This window comes from Xenia sp. Carnegie-2017, unplaced genomic scaffold, assembly GCF_021976095.1.
Source record: "Xenia sp. Carnegie-2017 unplaced genomic scaffold, XeniaSp_v1 HiC_scaffold_2, whole genome shotgun sequence".
Taxonomy (NCBI): Eukaryota; Metazoa; Cnidaria; class Anthozoa; order Malacalcyonacea; family Xeniidae; genus Xenia; species Xenia sp. Carnegie-2017.
The window spans coordinates 8,507,867-8,530,034 of NW_025813482.1; the positions used below are offsets into that span (position 1 = coordinate 8,507,867).

The following is a 22,168-nucleotide window of genomic DNA, read 5'->3' on the forward strand; positions in this document are numbered from 1 at the left end:
GTCTTAGTTCAGTCTCCTCTGTGTCTGCTACGGTAAATCTTTTTTATCCATTTATGTCCACCCACAATCTGTAACCACCTAAACGTCTTAGTTCGGTCTCCTCTGTGTCTGCCACGGTAAATCTTTTTATCCATTTATGTCCACCCACAATCTGTAACCACCTAAACGTCTTAGTTCAGTCTCCTCTGTGTCTGCCACGGTAAATCTTTTTTATCCATTTATGTCCACCCACAATCTGTAACCACCTAAACGTCTTAGTTCGGTCTCCTCTGTGTCTGCTACGGTAAATCTTTTTTATCCATTTATGTCCACCCACAATCTGTAACCACCTAAACGTCTTAGTTAAGTCTCCTCTGTGTCTGCTACGGTAAATCTTTTTTATCTATTTATGTCCACCCACAATCTGTAACCACCTAAACGTCTTAGTTAAGTCTCCTCTGTGTCTGCTACGGTAAATCTTTTTTATCCATTTATGTCCGCCCACAATCTGTAACCACCTAAACGTCTTAGTTCAGTCTCCTCTGTGTCTGCTACGGTAAATCTTTTTTATCTATTTATGTCCACCCACAATCTGTAACCACCTAAACGTCTTAGTTCAGTCTCCTCTGTGTCTGCTACGGTAAATCTTTTTTATCCATTTATGTCCACCCACAATCTGTAACCACCTTACTTCATTTTTACTTACAGTGACATACCGAAAAGTAATATTTGGTTTCTTAGGGTGCAGAATGAATGTTAATAACATACTTATATAACAAAACAATTAGGAAAACAGTCTTTAACAAAAATGGTTTGACTCTGCTTTTATACTTATAATTCAAATGGCAAATAAATTACTATTTAGACAAAGTATCAATCAAAGATAAGTAGGCAAATAACTGGACAAAACAGACATCAGATCAAATATTCCACAAAAAAAGTCACCGAATATTTTCGTTGGACTTGTGTTGCAGTTGACAAAAGGTTTTGAAAAACATGATGAGGAGAATTTGTTTGTAAATAGTGAAAGATGCGAAGCCAAGCGATCGAGCCTTCTCTGAAGGAAAATTTTTTTGAATAGTTAAAGTAGAAAATGTCGTCTCTTATAATTATTCAGTTTGGTCAAAATTCCGAATTGCGTTTCCTCTCCTCCATTCATATCTAGTTAGTAACTTGATATGAATGGAGAATTTTGATCCTCCGCTTGTGGAGGATCAATCATTTACATTCGTGTTGACCAAAAAAATGCTGTTTCTATTTGTCAGTATACGGTGTATAAGTATAAATCGCCTATAATTTAGACAATGATTATGAATATTTGACGGGAAAAAACTGAAGAGTTTCATGGTTTGACATCTCTTTAATTTGTACTGGTGATTAAATTGTTTTATTCTACTTCAAATATTCGTCAAAGTTCGCTTAAACCACCAACCAAATTGATGGTGCTGATTATATGCCATTACAGTTGCAAGAAATATATTATCTTTATCATGATATATATTGCTAATTTATATTACTTAAGCTCGTTACATGTTTACTAAAGCTACAAGTTTTCTTGTATTCAAGTTGAATGTGTCAAACTAAACTTAACTTGTGGTGATATCTCTACTCATGCAATACTTCTGGTCTACATTAATCTTCTTTCATAGTTAATTATTTGTCAAACCATGCACATATCATCTTCTGTCTCAGAACCATCGCTTTCAACATCGTCTAATACCTCAAATCCATCGACTTCTTTGGCATCATTTTTGAACATTGCTTCAGATTCATGCAAGCACATGAGCTCATTTGATAAGAGAGAACTAGTTTCTGGCTTTGATTTGTCTTTTTCTTCTGTTTCTTTAGGAGTTCCTTCTTTGTTCAAAATTTTCGATCCTTCAACGTTTCCGGTTCGCTTGAAGTCCCTTGTTCCATGCTCTGCTGTGTTTGCTCAAGATAATTTTGTTTGTCTGTGTTTTGCTCGTTGTGTTTCCTGCAATCTTCTCTTTCATGGACATCTTTCGATTTTTCCAGTTCTGTTTCCTTTGTCGCTAATTCCATTACAGCGTAAGCTGGCGTTTTGATTTCAGGGATTTTTGCCGATATCGCATCTTGAACTACAGCTTTAGCTGTTTTACTGGCATCGGTCATTTGCCTTTTTGTGGTTTTCTTTTGGCTCTCCGGTTCAAAAATGTCATCATACTCCGCTGATTTCTTTATTGTCTTCAGCTTACGTTGAACCTTGCAGTCATCTCGTTTTGCTTTAATGCTTCCACGTTTTGCTTTTTCTGCTATGTTTAGCGAAGCGTGTTTCATTTCTAGCTCGACAGAATCGCTCAAGGCCAAACTAGAGGTTTCAAGAACCTGTGGTTCTTTTGACTTCGTGCAAAATTGGGGAGTTTTGCTTCCGTCTCGTGCTCCTTCGTAGGAAACATGGCAACGATATTGGACTTTTTCATATTGACATCACTAGACGTATCTGTCATGTCATTTTCCACTTTTCCATTAAACAGAGAGTAATCAAGTTTACTTTGTTTTGGCTTATGTACCATATTTTCGTGAGAAAACTAAAAGAAACGCAAGCATCTGATTAGCCAATAATTGTGAGTAAAACGCGAACATTCTAAAATAATTTTAGCTAAGAAGCAATCTCATTTCAAGATTACTTCAAACTATACAAACGGCAACAATTTTACAAACTTTATCTTTTTCGTCTCCAATTTTCATCAAAACGTCCTGTTTTTCTTCAGATTGAGTGTCTGTTTTATCTTTACATCGTCCATTATTGGTTTTTCCACTTGTTTTTCGTCCACTTCGTCGTCATCCTGAGCTTTCGCACCATCTTCTGTTCCCATACTAGTCTCTCGTATCACCCCTGATTTCAGTTCTCCAATGTCCTTGTGGGAAACAACAAATTCATTACATTCTCTCTCGTAGTCTACTATCTTTGAATTTTTGTATGTTTTTACTGCTTCAATTGCATCAAAATGAACATCTTCCGGCTAGAAAAGGTGAAAGGCGCAACTGTTAACTGGCATTAACAACATGGCTGTTGTTGAACTTCTCAAACATTTGTCGCAGTGGGCCGCTATGCTGTATACGCTTAGAAAATTGCCACAAATGTGCAACTAATTTTAAGATTTATTTCGATAATATTGAGTTGTTCGATGGTTAACTGTATGTAAAAATACTACGCTACATTTTCAACGCTGTTTTTATGGTCACAACTGTTTACCTTTTCTTCGGGTAAATCAAGATCATCAAACTTGTCTCCAATATTATCCTGTAACACGATTTCTTGCCCTTCGTTTTTCATCAACATATTTAACAATTCTTTGTTTACTTTCTCCTGTTTCTCCAAATAGTCAGGATTCTCTTTCAAATACACCTTCAGTTTAAATAAGCGACAAAAATCATTCTTGCGAACAAACATCTAATACTTCTTAGAGTTACAATTTTTATGCATGCAAGAGAAATTTTGCGTTTGCATTTTCAATTCAATACACCTCTCCCTTATTGCTAGAAACGTGCGTACTTTATTTTTGAGACATGTTTTTCAACTTACCTGGTATTTATCGTTGTGTTTCTTTTCTTTAAGATGTTGAATGATGTCATTTTCTTGTCTCATTAAGACATTACACAATTGGCATTTAAATCCTGAAACAGCTTTCACGAACTCGGAACCTTGAAGAAAAGCAACTCGTAAATAAACAGTTTTATATCTTTTCTATTTTCGCAGGAAGATTATTTGATGAATTCTATCATTTCTACACCCTCGTGATTTGTGAGCAATATGAGGTGTAGTGTCCTAAGGTTTATCACTGTGATTTAAAATCTTTCTATTTGGAATAGACGGGAATTTAGCGTGGAAAATCATCTTGCTTCAAAAGATGTTATTGAAATCCTTCAATCTCAATTCCACAATAATACAAACATACAAACCCATGAAGCCTCGTTCACATGAGAAATCTGTGACCTTCACGATGCAATCGGTTAGAGATGATAAGTAGATTTCGTTGTTTTCTTTTCTTGCTGTTAACTTGGTACGACAAACATATTTCAAATATTCCTTGATGTCTTTTGGTTTCTTCCCTGTCTTTGATTCCTGTTGCAGTAAGATAAACGACTGTGTGAGCAATCATAAAATGAAACAGATATATTCAATGCTCGTTAAACACACCCTCATATTTTCTGCATTTAGCTCTTTTTTCGCTTTTTCAGTAGCTGCTTTCACGTGGCTCTCGCTTAAGAAATGCTTTTGGATGCTCTAAAAAATTTAGGCAGCTTGCTCTGATATACCGTGTTGTTATCAATGAATGACTGTACTTTATGTTGGCTCGAGCTTATAAAACACTTTATTTATTTTGCTAGTGTCACTTCCAGTGTACTGTAATATGACTGGAACGAAACTTGCGTTACGAGATCGATCTGCAAAAGAAAATCTCGGTGTGTGTTGGTAATCATACACATTGTTAACCATTGGATTGTCTCGTTTGATATGAGAAAGTAGTTTCAACTACGAAGTCAAAAAGTACTTATGAATTGAATTTAGTAGTGAACAAATGCTTGACAAAATCAATTGCCGATACGGATTCTCTAAAGCCGATTTTTACCGATTAGATTTTGGCCAATCAATCAGCAAAGCCGATGATAATTACATTACCAAAACTGATGTACGTGACTTAACGGAACGTTATACGACAAGCGTATTTTCCTGTTGAAGTATGTAGTAAACAGGCGACATTTTTTAACATCTTGAACAAAACACCAAGTTCCTTATGAGATTTGATTGGACTTGCTGATTATCATAAATTGTCTTAATTTTGAAGAAAACTACTTGCTTTTCTCCTCACAGAACAAAGTACGGTTACCGTTGCTTTTAAAACTCTCCAAACGGCATATTTGAAGAACTTGCTTAAGTTGTCATGCCATAAATACAAAAAGTCGAAAAACGTACAAATTGGCATGTTGTGTACATGGGCTCCTTATGAAAAGTCAAAATCGGCCCATTACTAAACACACATCTTTATAGAATATAACATAGGGCTGAAAATGAAGAATTTCTTTTGTATGTAAAATGAGTGACAAGTAAGGAAAACAATCAAAGAAGTTTGAAGTACTCTTATTGGCCATGAAAAACTATGTTCAGATGTGACAAATGGCCCAGAAATGCGCAAATCAGACCAGCGTCAAAGTTTGCACCTGTATCAAAGTCATCAGAAAAAGAGAAACGACTTCTCTTTTTTAAAACACCAAATTCAATTAGCAATTGCCGACAAACGGTTGTTTATAGATTGTCATTTAGGAGGATAAAGCTGAAATCTTCAATTTTATATTTTGAAGAAGACAATGAAATGTTCATCTTAAGTGACGAGAAGTGTCTTTAGGAGACTGAAGTCTAAATTTCCAAAGTTTTGTGGGGATAATTATCATTCCAACCTCAACACCAATAAAATGGCAAGTAGCCAGTCATAGTCTGAATTGCAGTGAGCCAAAAACAAAGTCTAGCCAGGAAATAGTACATTGTGTTTCCACTTTTGATCAGTGTTGATTAACATTGATTACCTTGCCGATGTGGAAAGACAACGAGCTGAAAGACTGATGACCTGACTTTGTCAAAAAAGGCGATTAATTGGTTTTTCTGATGTTTCGCCAGTGATCGACTAAATGATGATTCAATTTACCTTCAATTTTACACAAACTATTTTACACGTTGTACACCAATAACGTTTGCCATCAAAATTCATCTTTACTAATTCTTCTACATTTTCCCCAGCTGCGTTCCTTCTTGCTGTCAAGGAGATTTTTTGTTTCTCTTCCACTTCTAGTGAGCACATCGTATACATTAATATATCACGAAGACTTCATGCAGGCAAATATCCAAATCAATTTTATTAAGTGAAATGAAATCAAGAGTAAAGAAGAAAAACTTTCACGCATTCAGGTGATGTTACAAACATTCACACATTCAGGTGATGTTAAAAACATTCACACATCCATAATGTTAAAAACATTCACACATTCAGGTGATGTTAAAAACATTCACACATTCAGGTGATGTTAAACACATTCACACATCCGTGATGTTAAAATATTCACACATTCAGGTGATGTTAAAAACATTCACACATCCGTGATGTTAAAAACCTTTGAGATAGATCGGTTTCACACCTTTTTCGTTTACTTCGTTTTTCTTCATTGGAACATCATTAGTCTGTTTTCGTATTGATTGATATTTACTAAAGAAAATATTCAAATACTTCTTAGAGGTGTTTAGAACTTTATGAAACGATGTCGTCAGAACTAGACATAGCTTTTTTAGAAATAGAAAGTAAAGTAAGATCAAAATAGATATTAAAGCCGCGCTTCGGAAAAACGTTGATGAAACTTAAAGTTACTGCGCGTTATTGTATCCACAAAAATGATGTGATAAAATGAAATGAACAAACTACAAGATATTGAATATACTGATAATCATAATGACACAAAAAATCTACACTTCAATATAACCTTGCAGTTTCATTTCGTCGATCTTGTGTGAAAGGTTTTGAACGGGGGGAGTGCTTTCGCTTACGATCGTGTCGACGATTGGAAAGTCCTTGATACGCTCTCTTATAAGGATTTGAGCGACCACCGCTTTGATTATGCATACGACTTCTCCCCTGTCGTGGGAACCTAAAGTCATTCATCATGCTCAAAGACTGCTGACTAGCTAAATTTGCCTGAGTCTGCACGGCAGCCAAAAGTTGACGTGTCTGCAACATGTTCTGAAGTTGGTGTGCCTGTTGATTGAATTGTGCCTGATTACTGTTGATTTTATTCCATGTAAAATTATGCGAAGAATTTCCTGAATATCAAGATAAGGACATATTAGCTAATATATAAACACTATTTCATATAAACACATTAGAACTGTGCAGTCTATGTTTGCAACTGAAAAACTCATAATCACAGAGAAATTCATAAAATAACCAAAGCAATTCTGAAGGTATACTTTCCATTATATGTATGAAAATGGCAAGAGCTTTTGTTGCATAAGAAAGTTGATATTAGTGAAATTGAAAAACCGATATTAAAAAGCAACATTACCTCCAGAACCACGTAAACATGATTAGAAAAGCTAAGAAGCATCCTTCAATGACTGAATGAAATTGTTAATTATTAAATTTGAGTTTAATGAAGACGAATTGAAGTATCACATGTGAAAAACATGTAAAACTACGATTCAGAAGATAACATTGCTTGTTTTAAAAGGAAAGTCGTATGAATCCCGGCAAAACGTAGCGCAGGATGAATAGCCAAGGTTAGATTTAGGTAAAGATTGAAAACAGTTAAAAATATTGACAGGCAAGAAACGCACGAAAGAGAAAATAGCAAAAGAAGATTTGTGTTTCAAAGACGAAGCTCGTTAATCCTTTCAATTTTTTCAGAATTTAATCCATACAAAATAATTGCTTGCTACCGCCAAATTGAAGAAGCTAATTCTTTACAAAAAAGACGTCCAAACCTGACGAACTGCTACTCCTAATAGGGGCGGGACCTAAGATTCCCGCACCACTCGCTGAGCCTCGCTTTATCCTTGAAATACCATGATCATGGCGATTTGTATAGCGTCTGCCGTAGTGGTTGGTGAGCTATGATGAGCAAAGAATGGAAGGTTATCAAGAAAAAGATGATTGCCAAGATATGTTGGTACTATCTAAGAGACGAAGCTCTGATTGAACGCTTTGTAAGATGTCTTCACCTTGGTCTTGCAAATGAAAATTTTTATAAACGGCAAGATGAAAAAGTATATCAATAAAAGAAATGGTGCATTAATTAACAGAATGAAAAATCGTCAGAGCAGTTCAACGAAGGAAACCATTGACTACAGTTGTCTATCGTCTACAGCATATGTAAAAAATTTAAGTGAAATGGAATAACTATTTTGAAGGTAGTTCTTTGAAGATCAAATTCTCTAAAAAGAATTTTTGATTATTGAAAAAAAAACTATTCAGCAAATAAAACATGTGCGTAAACATTGAATAATGTCAACATGTGCGTAAACATTGAATAATGTCAACAAATTTGTGCAACATTTACAATTTCCGAGTAGAATACAGAGTTTTATAATGAACGGAGCTAGGTATTACTTAGTGATGAATAATAGTGTATGAATTTGTATGAAACCACTAGAAACATGTGACCATACGTAAAAGGTTGTTTAGAGGCGATTTATCCCATAAAACATGAGGAGAATTTTCCCGGAGTCAATGATCAAGAGCTTTGACATTGTAAAATTTTGCGACACTATTTCAGATTAGAAAATAAACTGTAGTTCTATAATCATCGATAAAAATTTATCAAAATCTGGTCAATATGACTCCATGATGTTAGTAACGTCGCCAGTGCGCATGCGTTTGTCCCGACATATGAAGTTCAGGAATTCGTTATTCATTTTTTAGAAATTTATTGTTTTGGAAGTGAGAAAATGCAGAAAAATTACATTGTAATTAAAGACTAAATTTGCAGAATTATTGCGTCAGTGAATGACTTAGAAATAGTTATTGAAACATGAACGGTACCTGTGCTAAAACATGAAAATACATTGGCTCCACATTGAATCTACCCAACAAGCGATTCATATTTTGTCATACACTAACAAACATATGGTTTGTGTACAGAAGATTTAAATTTCAATATATTTTAGGGGCTTTTGACATTGACAGTTGCGACTTCAATATCTTTGATTATTACGACCGAGATTATAGAAAAACCATGCACTGCACAAAACTTACTGGTTTTTAAAAGTAAAGTATAATTAATATTGTTTTGTGAAAATGAGTTAAATTATGAAAGCGTCATTGCTTGAAACCAAATGGAAACAATTTCCAATTCTGTAAAATGATGGTACTTTTTCAAATACATTAAAACATACCGTTGAAGGAGAAGGAGGTGTCAGGTTTCTGTCGTCGTTTGAAGAACTAAAGAAATCATTATTTATCAAAATGCGTTCATTATTTGCGCTTTCTTGCTGCCTTATACAATTCTCTGTCATAAGACGTTTAAGCCTTTCTGCTGACTGTGCCAGACCATTAAGGTTGTTCATTGAGCCAAAAGAATTGAAATTGAAGTTACCAAAGCCGGACATTGTCTAAAGCGTTAGAACTACGCGCAAATAAGACGTCAAATTATCTTTTTGAGGTGCCTCCAAAAACACGTCTTACTAACACGAAAAACAACTTGACTATTGCGCACTTAACACTCTGATAAGGAATAATATACAACTTGATCACGTGATATAGAACATTTCCATTTCCGTTTCGGAAAACACAGACGCTTTTAGAAGAATTTATAAAACAAATGCAGACACCACTTCATGCGTCGCGGCGTATCAATTTGCCAACACTGCCCTATTGGTGTTACATCTGTTTTGTAAAAATCTAAAGTAAGCTCACAAAATATCCCTATATTTCTTAAACTTCTCCAACCTTCACACTCCCAGAGCGAGAAAGACGTGTTACTGAGCTTTATTTATAGACTGTGAATTCATGTGTCATAAATTCGGCCCATCAGAATGATGAGATGGTCATCGCTCTATACCAGTTAAGGTATTGAACTAACTGAAATTTGTTGTAAGTTTTACTCTCATTGCGCGAATGTAAGATTTTTGCAGGCAAGAGATGAGTTTTCAAGATACAATTACTTGTTACGCAATTACTTGTTATTCAAACAAAAACATCTGACGAGACACGTCTTATGTAACATTTCAATTAAAAGAAATAAAAAAAGCCCTTATAACTTTTCGCGAAATAGTTTATTATTTGATCAATTTTGAAAAAAATAAACCTTAATTCGTCAAATTCTTCTTTCTCAATATTAGAAAAAACTCATGAAATTACTTCTAAAAAATATAAAAACCCAAACTGTGCGATAAACTGTGTGATGTCTGATTACATCCTGTGCTTGGCTCTTCTGAGTGAAACGACAAAAATACAAACATCCCCCTATATTGTTGACAAATAGCAAAGGTTATCGTTAAATCACATTTAATAAAGTTATTGTTTCTTCAGAATATGTTGCGTCAAATGGAATTACGTATTTTTGAAACAAAATAGCATTTGGAAGTTTGTTCGTTGACAATATTGGCTCGTTTACCGCTTCAAACTTATGATTTGAGATTTTTATGCCAATTCTGACTATTATGAAGACATCTACTTCAAATAAAAATAATTTAATGTTTTGAAAAAAATTGCACTTGATACGTAAAACTCTTACGAACTAAAAATTTACAAACTCAAAATGAAATTTTAGCACGGTTCTATTGCATCAGTTTTGTAAATCGATACCAGTTATATCTTGATTGTTTTTGTCTTAATTCTGTGGCGCCTGCAAGGAGATGACAATCGAACCACAAAAACATTTTTTGTTGGTTTTGGCTAATCCCCCCCTTCACCACCCCTCCCATTAAAGTAAATATTTCTGGTATGCTAAGTCGGGGGAATGAAAGCCATGTTCAAATTGTCTTCTACACGTACGTTTCTTGTTAATATTGCATATGTTTCATCCATATATGTGAATATAAATTTATCAGTTATATCAACTATGAATAATTGCTTATTATTGGTATTATAAACCCATTCGGTGTTGCCATAGCTTACAGGGTACAAGTTTACAAAAAATAGGTTTGCAAAGCGAAGTTCTTGTTGCCACTAATGGAACTTGTCATAAACCCAAGTCGATCGATCAATACAGTGCTAATATCATTATTTCTACGTATATTTAATTTCAAGGTATGAAAATTTACATGACACTTTAAGTATGCTTTTTCTTCATTTATGAATCTCCAGGACTTTTCATGTTTATAACGAGAAGAATGAACTAGGACAATTTTCAACACACACGGTTTTTTCGAAGATTTTGTTGTGACGAGTGGCGATTACATCACTCTTTACTACGTTCCTAGATCTGATACGTCTCTAAAATTCAATGCTATTATTTACTTAACTGTTCGTTTAATGAAAGTTTTATCGTGCTTTATCGTGCGAACAATTTAACTGCTTTCAAAATCAGTTGTGGGCGAATCAAAAACCAAAAAACCACAATTAAACCTGAACTTCGACATTTTGTTATTCCAAACGTTGTGTGAGTTAAAGTTAAGTACGTCGTTCATCCTACGGATAAAGCAACATGTGTTTACTTCCGTATGAACAGACAATATTGATATTATGTAACTGTATTACTATTTTTGGGCCGACGAACCGTGTTGGTTTCGTTTTCCATATTAAATAACATTGTGATAAGACTATTTTGCCGACGATTCCGATGACAGCCAACAATTACGCAATTCTGCATCTTTTTCTTTTCAAGATCTTTATAATTGTTGATTTTACAGTAATTTTGGTACTCCAAAAAAATATTGCCCAAAATTTCCAATATGGACACTGTCATGCTTTTGCGATGGTTTTTTCACTTTTTTTTCCACACAAAACTTGATGTAAATTATTGTCTATCTTGCAATGGCCGCAATCTTTTAGTCTTATCTGTTTTATTCTGTATCCATCTTCTTCTCTCATTATTTTGTCTCTTTGTTTTCTGTCTTGTTCTATAATCCTCATTTTCGTTTCAAATAGAACATTTTTGCGTGTCCATTATTTTACGAAAAAAAAACAAATGTCCTGAACCAAACAGCGAAGGTTTTGAAAAATATGAAAAAATCATTTACGTCTGAACAACACACAGAAAGTAAGTTTTATTATTCATGGACGACACAACTACAAAGATTTTATTTTTTACTGACAAAAAGCAGAGTGAAATCCAACTCTTAAAAAACAACTAGAAAGAATAAAAAGTTTCGTTTCAGGTGAAATAATGCCATTATCTCACCTCTGTCTTTTTGTACTACCCTCGTCCTACGGACTTGGCATTTACTGAATAAAACTTTCCATTTCCCACCATATCTTATTATCCAAGTCTACCCACATTTCTGACTTTAGTTCATGTTCAATGTTCTTCACCATGTCAAAGCTAGCCTCGCTACACCAAGACATTTATTTTATCACTGCTGAACGCAATAAGATATGTTGTTGATCTCGTGGATTGAACTCCAATAATTTCTTTCTCTGTACCTTTTCCAATATTTTCTATGAACGAACTTCGTTTTATAACACCATCGTATCCCAACCAACCAATAATATTAATCCACTCGCTAATCCAATTAGACGCTCTAAACGTCTACAATCTAAAAACTGTGTGAATAGCTAGTATTCTAGTAATTTCCTTATTCTGAAGAAGGCTCGAAGCACCGAGTCGAAAGCTCAATAAAATTATATATAGAATCAGGAGAAACTTTTATTTTTCAACAATAACGCCAGGATTACCAATCTTCAAGCTTCTATATAACACTATATACATGACAATTCAAAAACGTTTTCCCCGGAAACGAAATCATTCAGGAAGCTTCTCCTTGTCTTCTTTTGTATACACTATATAGATGGCAAGCGATGCAGCCATGGGGTACTTGGAGTAGTACCATTGAACTAGAATACATGGAACGCTACCTTGAAGCAAATAAACCCAAATCTTACCCGAGACAGGCGAGATTACACCCTGACACGCGTGTGTAGTGTTTCGAGATTCTCTCGCGGAGTGAAAATTGATTGAACTACATACGCGTATCTTGGTGTAAGATTTGGCTTCAAAAAATTAATAGACTTTTCTATTACATGTAGCGTTCCATGTATTTTAGCTCAATGAGCAGTTCTGATTTTTCATATTTCATGATCATAGTGTCCCATTTGGTCTCCATGTACAAGATACATTTTTACAACAGATTCCATGTTACGAAAAATAAAAGTATAATTAGTTCGACATAAACACTAGGGAGAGAAAACTCAAAAGATTGTCAAAATACCAACATGTAAACAATTCAAGGTTTTATACAATACAATGGTTTTGTAGAGAAAGAAGGATGAACTCTGACATGACAGCACTATAGCAGACAAAAAATATGTTGTTGAAAGAATAGAAGTGGCAGTAGTGGAAAAATCAACACAGCGATTATCGCAAAGAGAGTTAAAAGTATACGAGCAACATTAACCAGTATTTATCGAAAAGGTTACATTTTATAAGCGCGACCAAAAAAATTTTTCTCGAAGAAATTACAGTGCAATTGAAAAGCCAGTGTAAAGGAGAACAGGATGCGGTCGGTTGATATAGATGGTTAATGCCAGAAACAAGTTCATATAACGACAGACATATATAAATTTGTTCTAGTTGTTCGTGGAGAAAATTTTAGTAAAAAAAAGAAATTTCTGTTCAAAAAATAAAGTCTATTAGTATACGTTACCAAAGAGTAAAAAATTCATACATGCATCGTCATACGAAAAATGTTCAATTTGTCCCAACGACAACCTCGCAACCATTACAAGCACGTTGGCGAAAAGGATTAAACAAAAAGAGAAAACGGCGATTTAGTATAAGTTGAGATTCTTCACGCAGTAACAGTAACCTTAGTAGGTTAAGGAATAGTAAACAACAATCGTGTTAAATGCGTACATAGAGAATGTATTTATACTTATAGTAAATAGTAAAGAATTAAATCAGTAGTTTATGGTCTTATCTTTTTACAATCAAGTTACTTAACTATGATCCCATTCATAAACTTTATACTTTACGTTTTCTCGTTGAATTTGTCTTCGATCCAGAAAAATATGACAGCATCGCCATACTAGAAGATCATTCAAATAAAACATGAAAATATATTATCATAAAATCACATCAAGGTATGTTTATTTCATCGAGATTTTGCGAATTTAGAATTGCGTGGAAGCGATTGCGATTGACGGAGGTGGAGGTGGTGGTGGGGGTCGAGATGCTTCGGTGGGAACAGGTGATGGAGAATTGTTTATCTCAGGTTCACTTCTTCTCTCATCAATAAGGACTTCTTCATCAGAAAACATGGAGGAAGGTGGAGGAGGTAAAGGAAAATCGTCATTTGAAGGACTATCTGGACTTTGAGATGAAGATTGTGGCGGATTTGAATCATTGACAATTGCTTGTGGTGTTGGGAAGCCATTAGAAGCAGTATTTGTTACTTGGGATTGTGTTTCATCTACAGACGTCGTCAATTCATCATCTATTTCATCACGAAAAACATCGCTTGATGACAGCGGTGGTGCTGGTGGCGGCGGTGGTGCCGGTGCTGCTGGTGTTAGTGGTGGTGGCGGTGGTGCTGGTGGTGCTGGTGAGGGTGCTGCTGGTGGTGGTGCCGGTGCTGGTGCCGGTGCTGCTGGTGTTAGTGGTGGTGGTGGTGGTGGTGCTGCTGGTGAGTGGTGCTGCTGGTGCTGGTGTTGCTGGTGGTGGCGGTGGTGCTACTGCTGCTTGTGTTGGTGGTGGTGGCGGTGCTACTGCTGCTTGTGTTGGTGGTGGTGGCGGTGGTGCTGCTGCTTTGTGTTGGTGGTGGTGGTGTTGCTGATGCTGGTGGTGGTGGTGTTGCTGATGCTGGTGTTGGTGTTGCTGATGGTGGTGTTGTAATTGTCGTTTTAGTAGGAATGCTAAATGATTTTCGAGTTGGTGGAGGTGGGTTGAGAACAAGCGAAGATTCTTGGTTTAAAGTCTTCGTTTCTTCTTCTTCTTTAATATTATCAAGATTTCGAAGTTTTTCATTTTCCATGAAAAAGGACTTTGATGGTGAGTGAGGGGTTTCATTTGATTTTGTTGGAGAAAATATAGTGCTGGGAGATGTAGGGGACAATACCTATAAACAATAAACTCGCGTGACTCTAAAAATTTAGTTAATTGAATATAACGTTATTTGATTAAGTATAAAAGTGTAAAAGTACGCATCATTTTTTGAAGTAAGAAGGCCAAAATAAATCAAGTTATTGTAAGTGTCTACACAATCTCCAAAGGCACAAGTACTATAATTTCGGATTAAATCTTGATTTTAACACTTCCACTGGCAAAAACAAAAGCTAAAAAAATGTCACTGCTGTATAACTATCTCCTCTTGTTGGCCTAAAAATTGAGTATAAATATGATCTTTTTAGTTTGAAGTCCGTGTTTTTGAACTATTTAAAACCGCTCAAACATGCACTTCAGCTGTTTTAACGCTAGCAAATTTTAAATAAAAGAAGACGTCGGTTTTGACATAGAATTTCAAAGTTACACTTATGTACATACATGTTCAGTTTCGGCGCCATTTTTCCACGCTTCTTGAAATAGTTTTGCGAGAAGTTTCGAACCAAGTTGTGGAATGGGTTCTTTTTTTCTTATTGAGCTTCTTCTATGCCCTGTAAAAAGCACAATTCATATTTCTTATCGATGTTCGATCATAGCAATTTTATAAAGATCTTACGACACCTTGGTCAATGGAGATTTCTGTTCGTGAACGACCTCTTATGGTACCGGAAATTTCCTATCAGGTAAAACACAAAAAGATCAGAAAATCAAATTAACACTCACAATAATCAAGAAAACACACAAAAATACGTCGTAAAGTTTATCAATTGACTCACGTCATAAATAGTTTATTAAAGTCGTTCTACACAAGTTAACATATAATTTGGTGAATTCTTAATGTTTTGTTACATTTTAACGTTTAATGTCGTGCTAACCTGCAAAGGAAGCTCCATACTTGAGCCAGATCCAGAAGATAATGTTCTTGATCTTTTGATAGTCCCAACAGTAAGATCTTCAACTTCTTCATGAACATTATTTTTATTTTCAAGCATTTTATACCCAAACTGTACAAAAACAAGTTTGGGAAACATTATGGTCACCCCAAAAAGTTCAGACCATTCAGTATCTTCCGTCAGTTTCACAAATAGCACCGTGTTTAAAACATTTTAAAACTATCATTTACTAATGGAGTTTTGAGCCCTTTGTAACAGAAATTCACATACAAACACAGAATTAACTTCGTTATATATATATATGGTGAGCCGGCATTATTGCTACATGGTCAGCAGTAATAATAGACGTGAATGATTATTACCTTGCCAACTCGTACACAGGTAATCCATCGTTGCATTGTTTGAGCATCACTGGCACAAAGACATTTCACTGCCCGTGAATCAAGATCTTTCGACATAGACGGCTGTAAAATATAGTAGCTATACCTCATCCATTGATCTTAATTTTTAAAAGAAACTCCCCAGTTGCTTTTGAATTTTAGATTACATAATCACTCTAGGTACATACGTACCATTCGGCCGTAGGGCTTACCTTAATAACAAAGCAATGATCAGTAGGAGCCTTCTGAGTTCGTTTAAAATCGGTTGTCGTGTAAACATAAGTATTATCAAACGATACAAGACAACTCATGTTGCGTTGATTCTGAAAGAGTTTATGAAAAGTTCGTTAAATACACATTCATTCCATGACTAGAGTGACACCTACTTACTTTCGTCTTTCCTTTTGGAGTGTAATAAACTCCCGAGGCTCTTAAGAGAAAGTAATGCTTTTTCCACGTACGTCGTCCTTCTTTTAAATACAATATTCCATCAAGGTTTGGAAGACGCATTGCGTCAGATTTGAAAAATTCCTACAAAATGATAATATTCATCTAATTTTTAAACGTTGCTTTATACAAACGCAGGATAGTTTTGGTGAATTGATACAAGTATAATATAAAACAAATTGCGAAGAAGCAAGACATCTTGAGATTGCAAAATATGAATCAAAACAAGACGAGAAGTGAAACGTAAATTTTCGACTTTGTTCCAAAGACCTGAGATCCTCAGACAGAAACTTGCTTCTTCGGAATTTGTTTTTATTATATTTCTTTAAATTGTAGGCTGGTCATGGTTTTTGATACAAGTATATTCCCTTCAATCAACTTATCTCCACCCAACCAGAAAATCATCTCAACATACACACAGCCGATTTCCCTTCTTCACTTTAAGTGGTTTCCAATTAATTACTTCATCTCATAGGCTATTTTCATTGTTCGTACGAAAACCCATCACATTGGTGAAATATAATTCGACTTACATTAATCAAAGTGTCTTTGCTCTGCTCAGCTAACCTGGCCGAGCCTTCATTTGTGTCACTTGAAAGTAAGTAATTCTATCAAACAAGAAGATTTTTTTCATAAACCCTTGATATAAAATCATCGCACAAATTATTATCTTTAATTGCACAATATATCACCTGAGGATTTTTAAATAAAACATATTTATCGCGGCGCATCGTAAAAACCAACTGATTATCCGTTTCTCGTGGCCACTGTGACACAATGTCAACGATTATTTCATGGTCCTCAATAACACGACCTAAATCATTAAAGTTTCTTATTTGTGAAAGAATTAGAAAACACAAGATTTGTGATGAAAAAACAAAAAAACTGCTAATGCGAACGACAGGAACGAAAATATCTACGTATAAAATGAATTTTTCGTTGAAAATATAAATGATCACAAATGATAAACAGCACGTTAAATCAACTATTCGTGCCAAATATGTCAAGCATTATTGAAAGAAAGCAAAACCAGTAAAATAATAAAAATGTTATGATTTGTAATATTGGTAAACTGATGGAGCTTCATCTCATTTTAAAATTTGTTTTTTTGAACAACAGCAAGAGTTCTAGTGAGAGGAAATTCACGATGCAATCATTAAATACAACTATTACATACATAAGTTATTGGAATGTTGTCTTTCCTCAAGCACCCAGTTTGTACTTTGTTCTCTGTCATATTTTATGACCATTTTCTTACAAACCATCCAAGCTGTCCATGATTCATCAACGAGAATTGTTTTAGAGGTTGGATCTTCATCATTAAATATTTTTATCACAAGCTATGAAAATTTTAAAAATCGTATTAACGCCAAAGAAACTAAGGAGTTTGTTAATATAATTATTATTTTTGTAAATATAAACAGCATGTTCAATAGAATTGGGAAGAGTCACAACCTTTATTGTGCTCATAACGGCAATGTGAACACAGAAAATAGTTTTAAAGAGCAAAGTGCTTGAAAAGACGTCAAGTCTATCTCAAGACGAAAATACAATAAATCAAACGAAATAAAAAATCACTACAAGAAAACTTGCTTCCTATGTTGTTGTTAAAGAAGTTTTATCAAGATACACAAGATGGTTGTCATTATTTACCTTCTTGATGCGAGCTTCCCGTAGTTTTTCCATAGCAATACGAATTTTCTCTTCTTTAAACTTTGCTTGTTGTTCCTCCTGGAAATGAAATAAGTCATTAATCAGATAGTAGCAGCATCATGACCTTATTTCTACCACCATAAACTATGATAATTTGTGATTTGAACCAATAATTGTCATCTTTGTGTATATATGAATTATACCAACAAGTTTAATGGAAATAACTACTCCAATCAAACAAAAATTGATGAGAAATGTAGTGATAATTGATCCTATATTCACGACTTTTATATTTGCAATTGTCAATCAGGATTTTCTTGAAAACTCTTCACAAAAATTTGATAATGAAACAGGATGAAACAAAGAAAAAAACAGTCTTACCAAAGTTAGTTCTCTATTTTCCAACTCTTCACCAAATGCTTCCAACTGCATTTTTACATCAGCTGTAACCTAAAAAATCCATTCAACTTATTAACTATAAAGTTTTGAAATTTTTAAGCATTTAATAAGACAGCTCATTCAAAACATAAAGTTGCAACATTGCCAAAACATGACATACAAAAATTATAAAATAGTTGTTTTTCCACAAAAATCCTATCATCCAAACTACATTTCCTAAGCTGGCTTACCTTGCATGTAAACAATGTGAATATTAGTGATATTTATTGATCTTAAACACAAATATTTCTAATGTATGTTCTACACGTATGAGCACCTTTACAGGAGATGATAATCTTTTAATTGATGGTGGTGGAGATCTTGTTTCACGGGAAGTTTCATGTGTAGTTTTAATGTCTCCTACTAAGTCTTTTTCCATTACACAGAGATCTTCTAGGAGCGCATCTAAGTCCACATCGCCACTATCTTCTATTATGTTCATTGAATATGAAATCTGATCCTATGCAGTTTAAAACAATAACACACCTTTGCTTTTATACTTTTCCCAACAAATATTTTTCACTAAATTTTTAGCATGTAAAAGAAAACTAAAATACACCAATATATTCCAAATTAAATTAGTAATTAATTAATGCAATTAATGGTTAAACAGGATGCAGTCCCAATTGAACAAGGCAACCACAAAAAATTTAGAATAAATCTAAATAGTTTGCACATCTTTTACTAAACTGAACAAGACATGCAACTAGTTTACACATACTTAAGTTTGAATCTTTTCATACATTAGTGCCAAACCCATGTAGTATTTTTACTCTTATACTCTTGCAAATTCTTTGGTAAAATCATTGCTCACTTCTTTGAACAATTATTTTCATTAATCTTCAAAACTTTAATTCATTTTTGGTGAAAAGACATGAAAATATTTCTACCCATAGCAGAAATAAAAAGTTGTGATGACTTCACTACTGTTGCATGTGATTAGATAGTCACAATGTTTTAGTCATCAATACACAATCTTCATCACTTCATTGTGTATCCTTACCTATACTACATCATTTAGTATGTATTCTATCCAATATTGTACAACATACATTTTTAATTCTAACCAACATCAGCTAATTTTCAATAAAAATCAAACATACCAATGGTTCATTGTTTTCAACTTCTTCTTCTGCATTTGGTCCATTAGTCTGGATTAGTTCCTATATCAAAAAAAATTTTTTAAATAAGTTTGAAAAAAGTTTGCAGGTAAAAACAAGTATGGTGTTATCAATCCTCTTTTCTTCACTCTCACACGGTAATATGTTTGAGAAATTTAAGCTCATCAACACAAAATATTGATGAGATCGCTTCACTTACCACTTGAAATCCCTCAAGATCCAATAGCATCTTGTCAATATCAGCCTCATGATCATTTTGATCTGATTCACTCTCATCATCACTTTGATCTTCAAAACTACTGGATGATTTTAATGTCTCGGGATTGTCATAATATGATGCCAAACTGACTGTGTCCTCTGATATACTTTCACTTCCATTGATATCCATTTTATTTATGATTCTAAATTGAAAAAAACATTCCACGTCATTAGTAGCAAGGGGATGTACTGCATTCACAGAACCAAAAGGGGGGGCCTCAACCCTCCCACTTTTCCCCAAAATAAAATTTTTGCTAACATTTATCTATTTTAGCCCAAGTAAAGTAAGACCAAGTAAATTCAGTAAATATAATTGGTAGCCCCCCCCAGGTTCAATTTTGCGGTGCTATTCTTGCAACGGAACTCATTTACAACTGGTTAGTTTAGTGAACATCACGATTCAGAGAAAAGTTAGTTGCAAGATCAACATGAAAATAGGAGGAATAACATTACACGCAAATTATCATGCATCCTCTACTGGATCAAAATATCGCATAAAGAAAACATTTTTCACTTAAAGTATGATTGGGAGTGGCTACAATTTGACCATCCTGACTGCAATTTTGTCTTGTTCTCACTAATTCCATAAAATAAATTTCAAACTACAAAGTAAAATATGAAAGTTTACAGAATAAAAAAAGTGCCAGCACAATAAAGATAAAGCTTTCTCAGGGAAAACTTAACAGCTTTTACAAGTCATTCTGTTATTTGATAATTATTTGATAATTGACACTTAAAGTAGAAACAAAAGAATTGTAAATCAATTTTGAATGAATAAAATACCAACAGCTTATTTCATTCATTATATACTATCCTCAATAAAAATCATGCATTAGTTGTTTGAGAATGAAATCTAATCATTATAGCGTAAAGCGAGCCTTCAAATGAAACATATAATTGTTTAATTATAAGTTCTTGATTGAACATGTTCTGACAAATTCTCACATGCATGCAGAGAATTTTTCTGTTAATTAATCAACAAAGTCACAGAGTGACACCATTTATATATACAGCCTGCTATTAAAATATGCTGTGTGTTAAGACATACAATTAACAGAACACCCACAGGGTAGAATTTTAACAAAATTTTTAAAGTGAAATTACAACGATGCATATGTTCACAAATGAAATGATATTCATTTTTACAAACAAAACAATCAAAGCATAATCTTAAAAAGTATAAATTACAATGTTATAAATTATAAAATTGAAGTATAATAATGAACATCATATTAAATATACTAAATATAATCATATAAACAGGTGTTATAGTAAAATTTCATTGAACAAAAATGATTCGAAAAAAGACCTGGTTAATACCACACGGCTATGAAAAATTAGCCCTACTATGCGAAAGCAAAATTTTCGCTAACTGCTCAGTGTTTGTTTCAAAATTTATTTCAAAACCAGATAATAAATTGAAACTTAAAAATAACATAAAACGTACATTCTTATAATGGTTTTATATCTTAACCGGCATTGTATTTTATCAAAATAATTTTTTTCCAACCTGACATGTAGAAATGACAAAATTTCCAACTACAACGAAACTAGAATTACCTAATCGTCATGCTAATCGCGTATATTTAACAAAACGAAAATATACCTCAAAAAGCGTCGTTTACATCAACTTTTGCGGAGAAGCTGCATTTATTTGTACAAGAGGTGTTGATATTGGTAAATAATGTCGGTATTTTGCTCCTTTGCTTATAAATGTCGAAGATTTCTCGGCATTAAAATTTTTACGACCTTCTAGGTGTTAATTTATGTGGCTTGTATATTGGCTTTCTTAATTTTTATTTCATTTACGTCAAACTTTTTACTTGCTTTTGTATGCAAGAACTCCGGCGGATATGGGCATGACTCAAACTCGTTTCTTCTGTGGTGTCGATAAATTTCGTATATTTGAAATTAAAATTAAACTATCAAAAGGAAAAATTACCTTCTTTTGTCTTTATGATACCCACGCTTTTTTATTTATGTCATTTTTACCTTCCATAGACCAAACATTCCATTTGAGGCGATTTCCTCAAGCTGTGTTGATGGTACTTAACCCGACCGGAATTTATTGATCAGTTGTTGACAATCGAATTTTACCCGATGGGAATTTGGATCACTCAACTTTCGAGTCCAATCGACTCGAAAATGGATTTCGTCGTAATCAGTGATGAAAGGAAAGGTTAAATTTACTTTTTATTTGGAACTAGTCACAATTTTAGTTGCACATGTACAAAATCGGAACTAATTACCACAAAATTTTCGGTAAAAATTGTTCATCGTTACAATTATAACGTAA

General features: G+C 34.0%; 2 protein-coding genes across 2 annotated transcripts; both read right to left on the minus strand.

Annotated features, from left to right (window-relative positions):
* Positions 1–13,485: 13,485 nt before the first annotated feature.
* LOC124440144 (formin-like protein 5) lies at positions 13,486–14,547 on the minus strand (the record flags this gene model as incomplete). Its single annotated transcript, XM_046990473.1, is given in 2 exon segments — positions 13,486–14,271; positions 14,273–14,547. Coding segments are annotated over 2 exon segments (792 nt in total), but the record flags the coding sequence as incomplete, so codon positions are not given.
* Positions 14,548–14,653: 106 nt separating this feature from the next.
* Positions 14,654–21,670, minus strand: LOC124440143 (amyloid beta A4 precursor protein-binding family B member 1-interacting protein-like). Its single transcript, XM_046990472.1, has 16 exons — positions 21,479–21,670; positions 19,814–20,015; positions 19,597–19,656; positions 18,771–18,953; positions 18,437–18,505; positions 18,056–18,133; positions 17,580–17,742; positions 17,095–17,216; positions 16,936–17,010; positions 16,346–16,486; positions 16,168–16,278; positions 15,938–16,039; positions 15,558–15,686; positions 15,304–15,358; positions 15,124–15,233; positions 14,654–14,958 (listed from the first exon to the last, which is right to left on the minus strand). Exons 2-16 carry the CDS (start codon positions 20,000–20,002, stop codon positions 14,941–14,943), a joined length of 1,605 nt encoding a protein of 534 aa, XP_046846428.1. The 5' UTR covers positions 20,003–20,015; positions 21,479–21,670; the 3' UTR covers positions 14,654–14,940.
* Positions 21,671–22,168: the final 498 nt, after the last annotated feature.

Coding starts and splice junctions, on each gene's coding strand:
- LOC124440143 (XM_046990472.1), bottom strand. CDS start 20,002: ATGGATATCAATGGAAGTGAAAGTATATCAGAGGACACAGTCAGTTTG. Junction 16,487..16,935: donor GCAAAGACACTTTGATTAAT/GTAAGTCGAATT, acceptor ATCATTTTGTAG/GAATTTTTCAAATCTGACGC. Junction 15,359..15,557: donor GTATGGAGCTTCCTTTGCAG/GTTAGCACGACA, acceptor TTTACCTGATAG/GAAATTTCCGGTACCATAAG.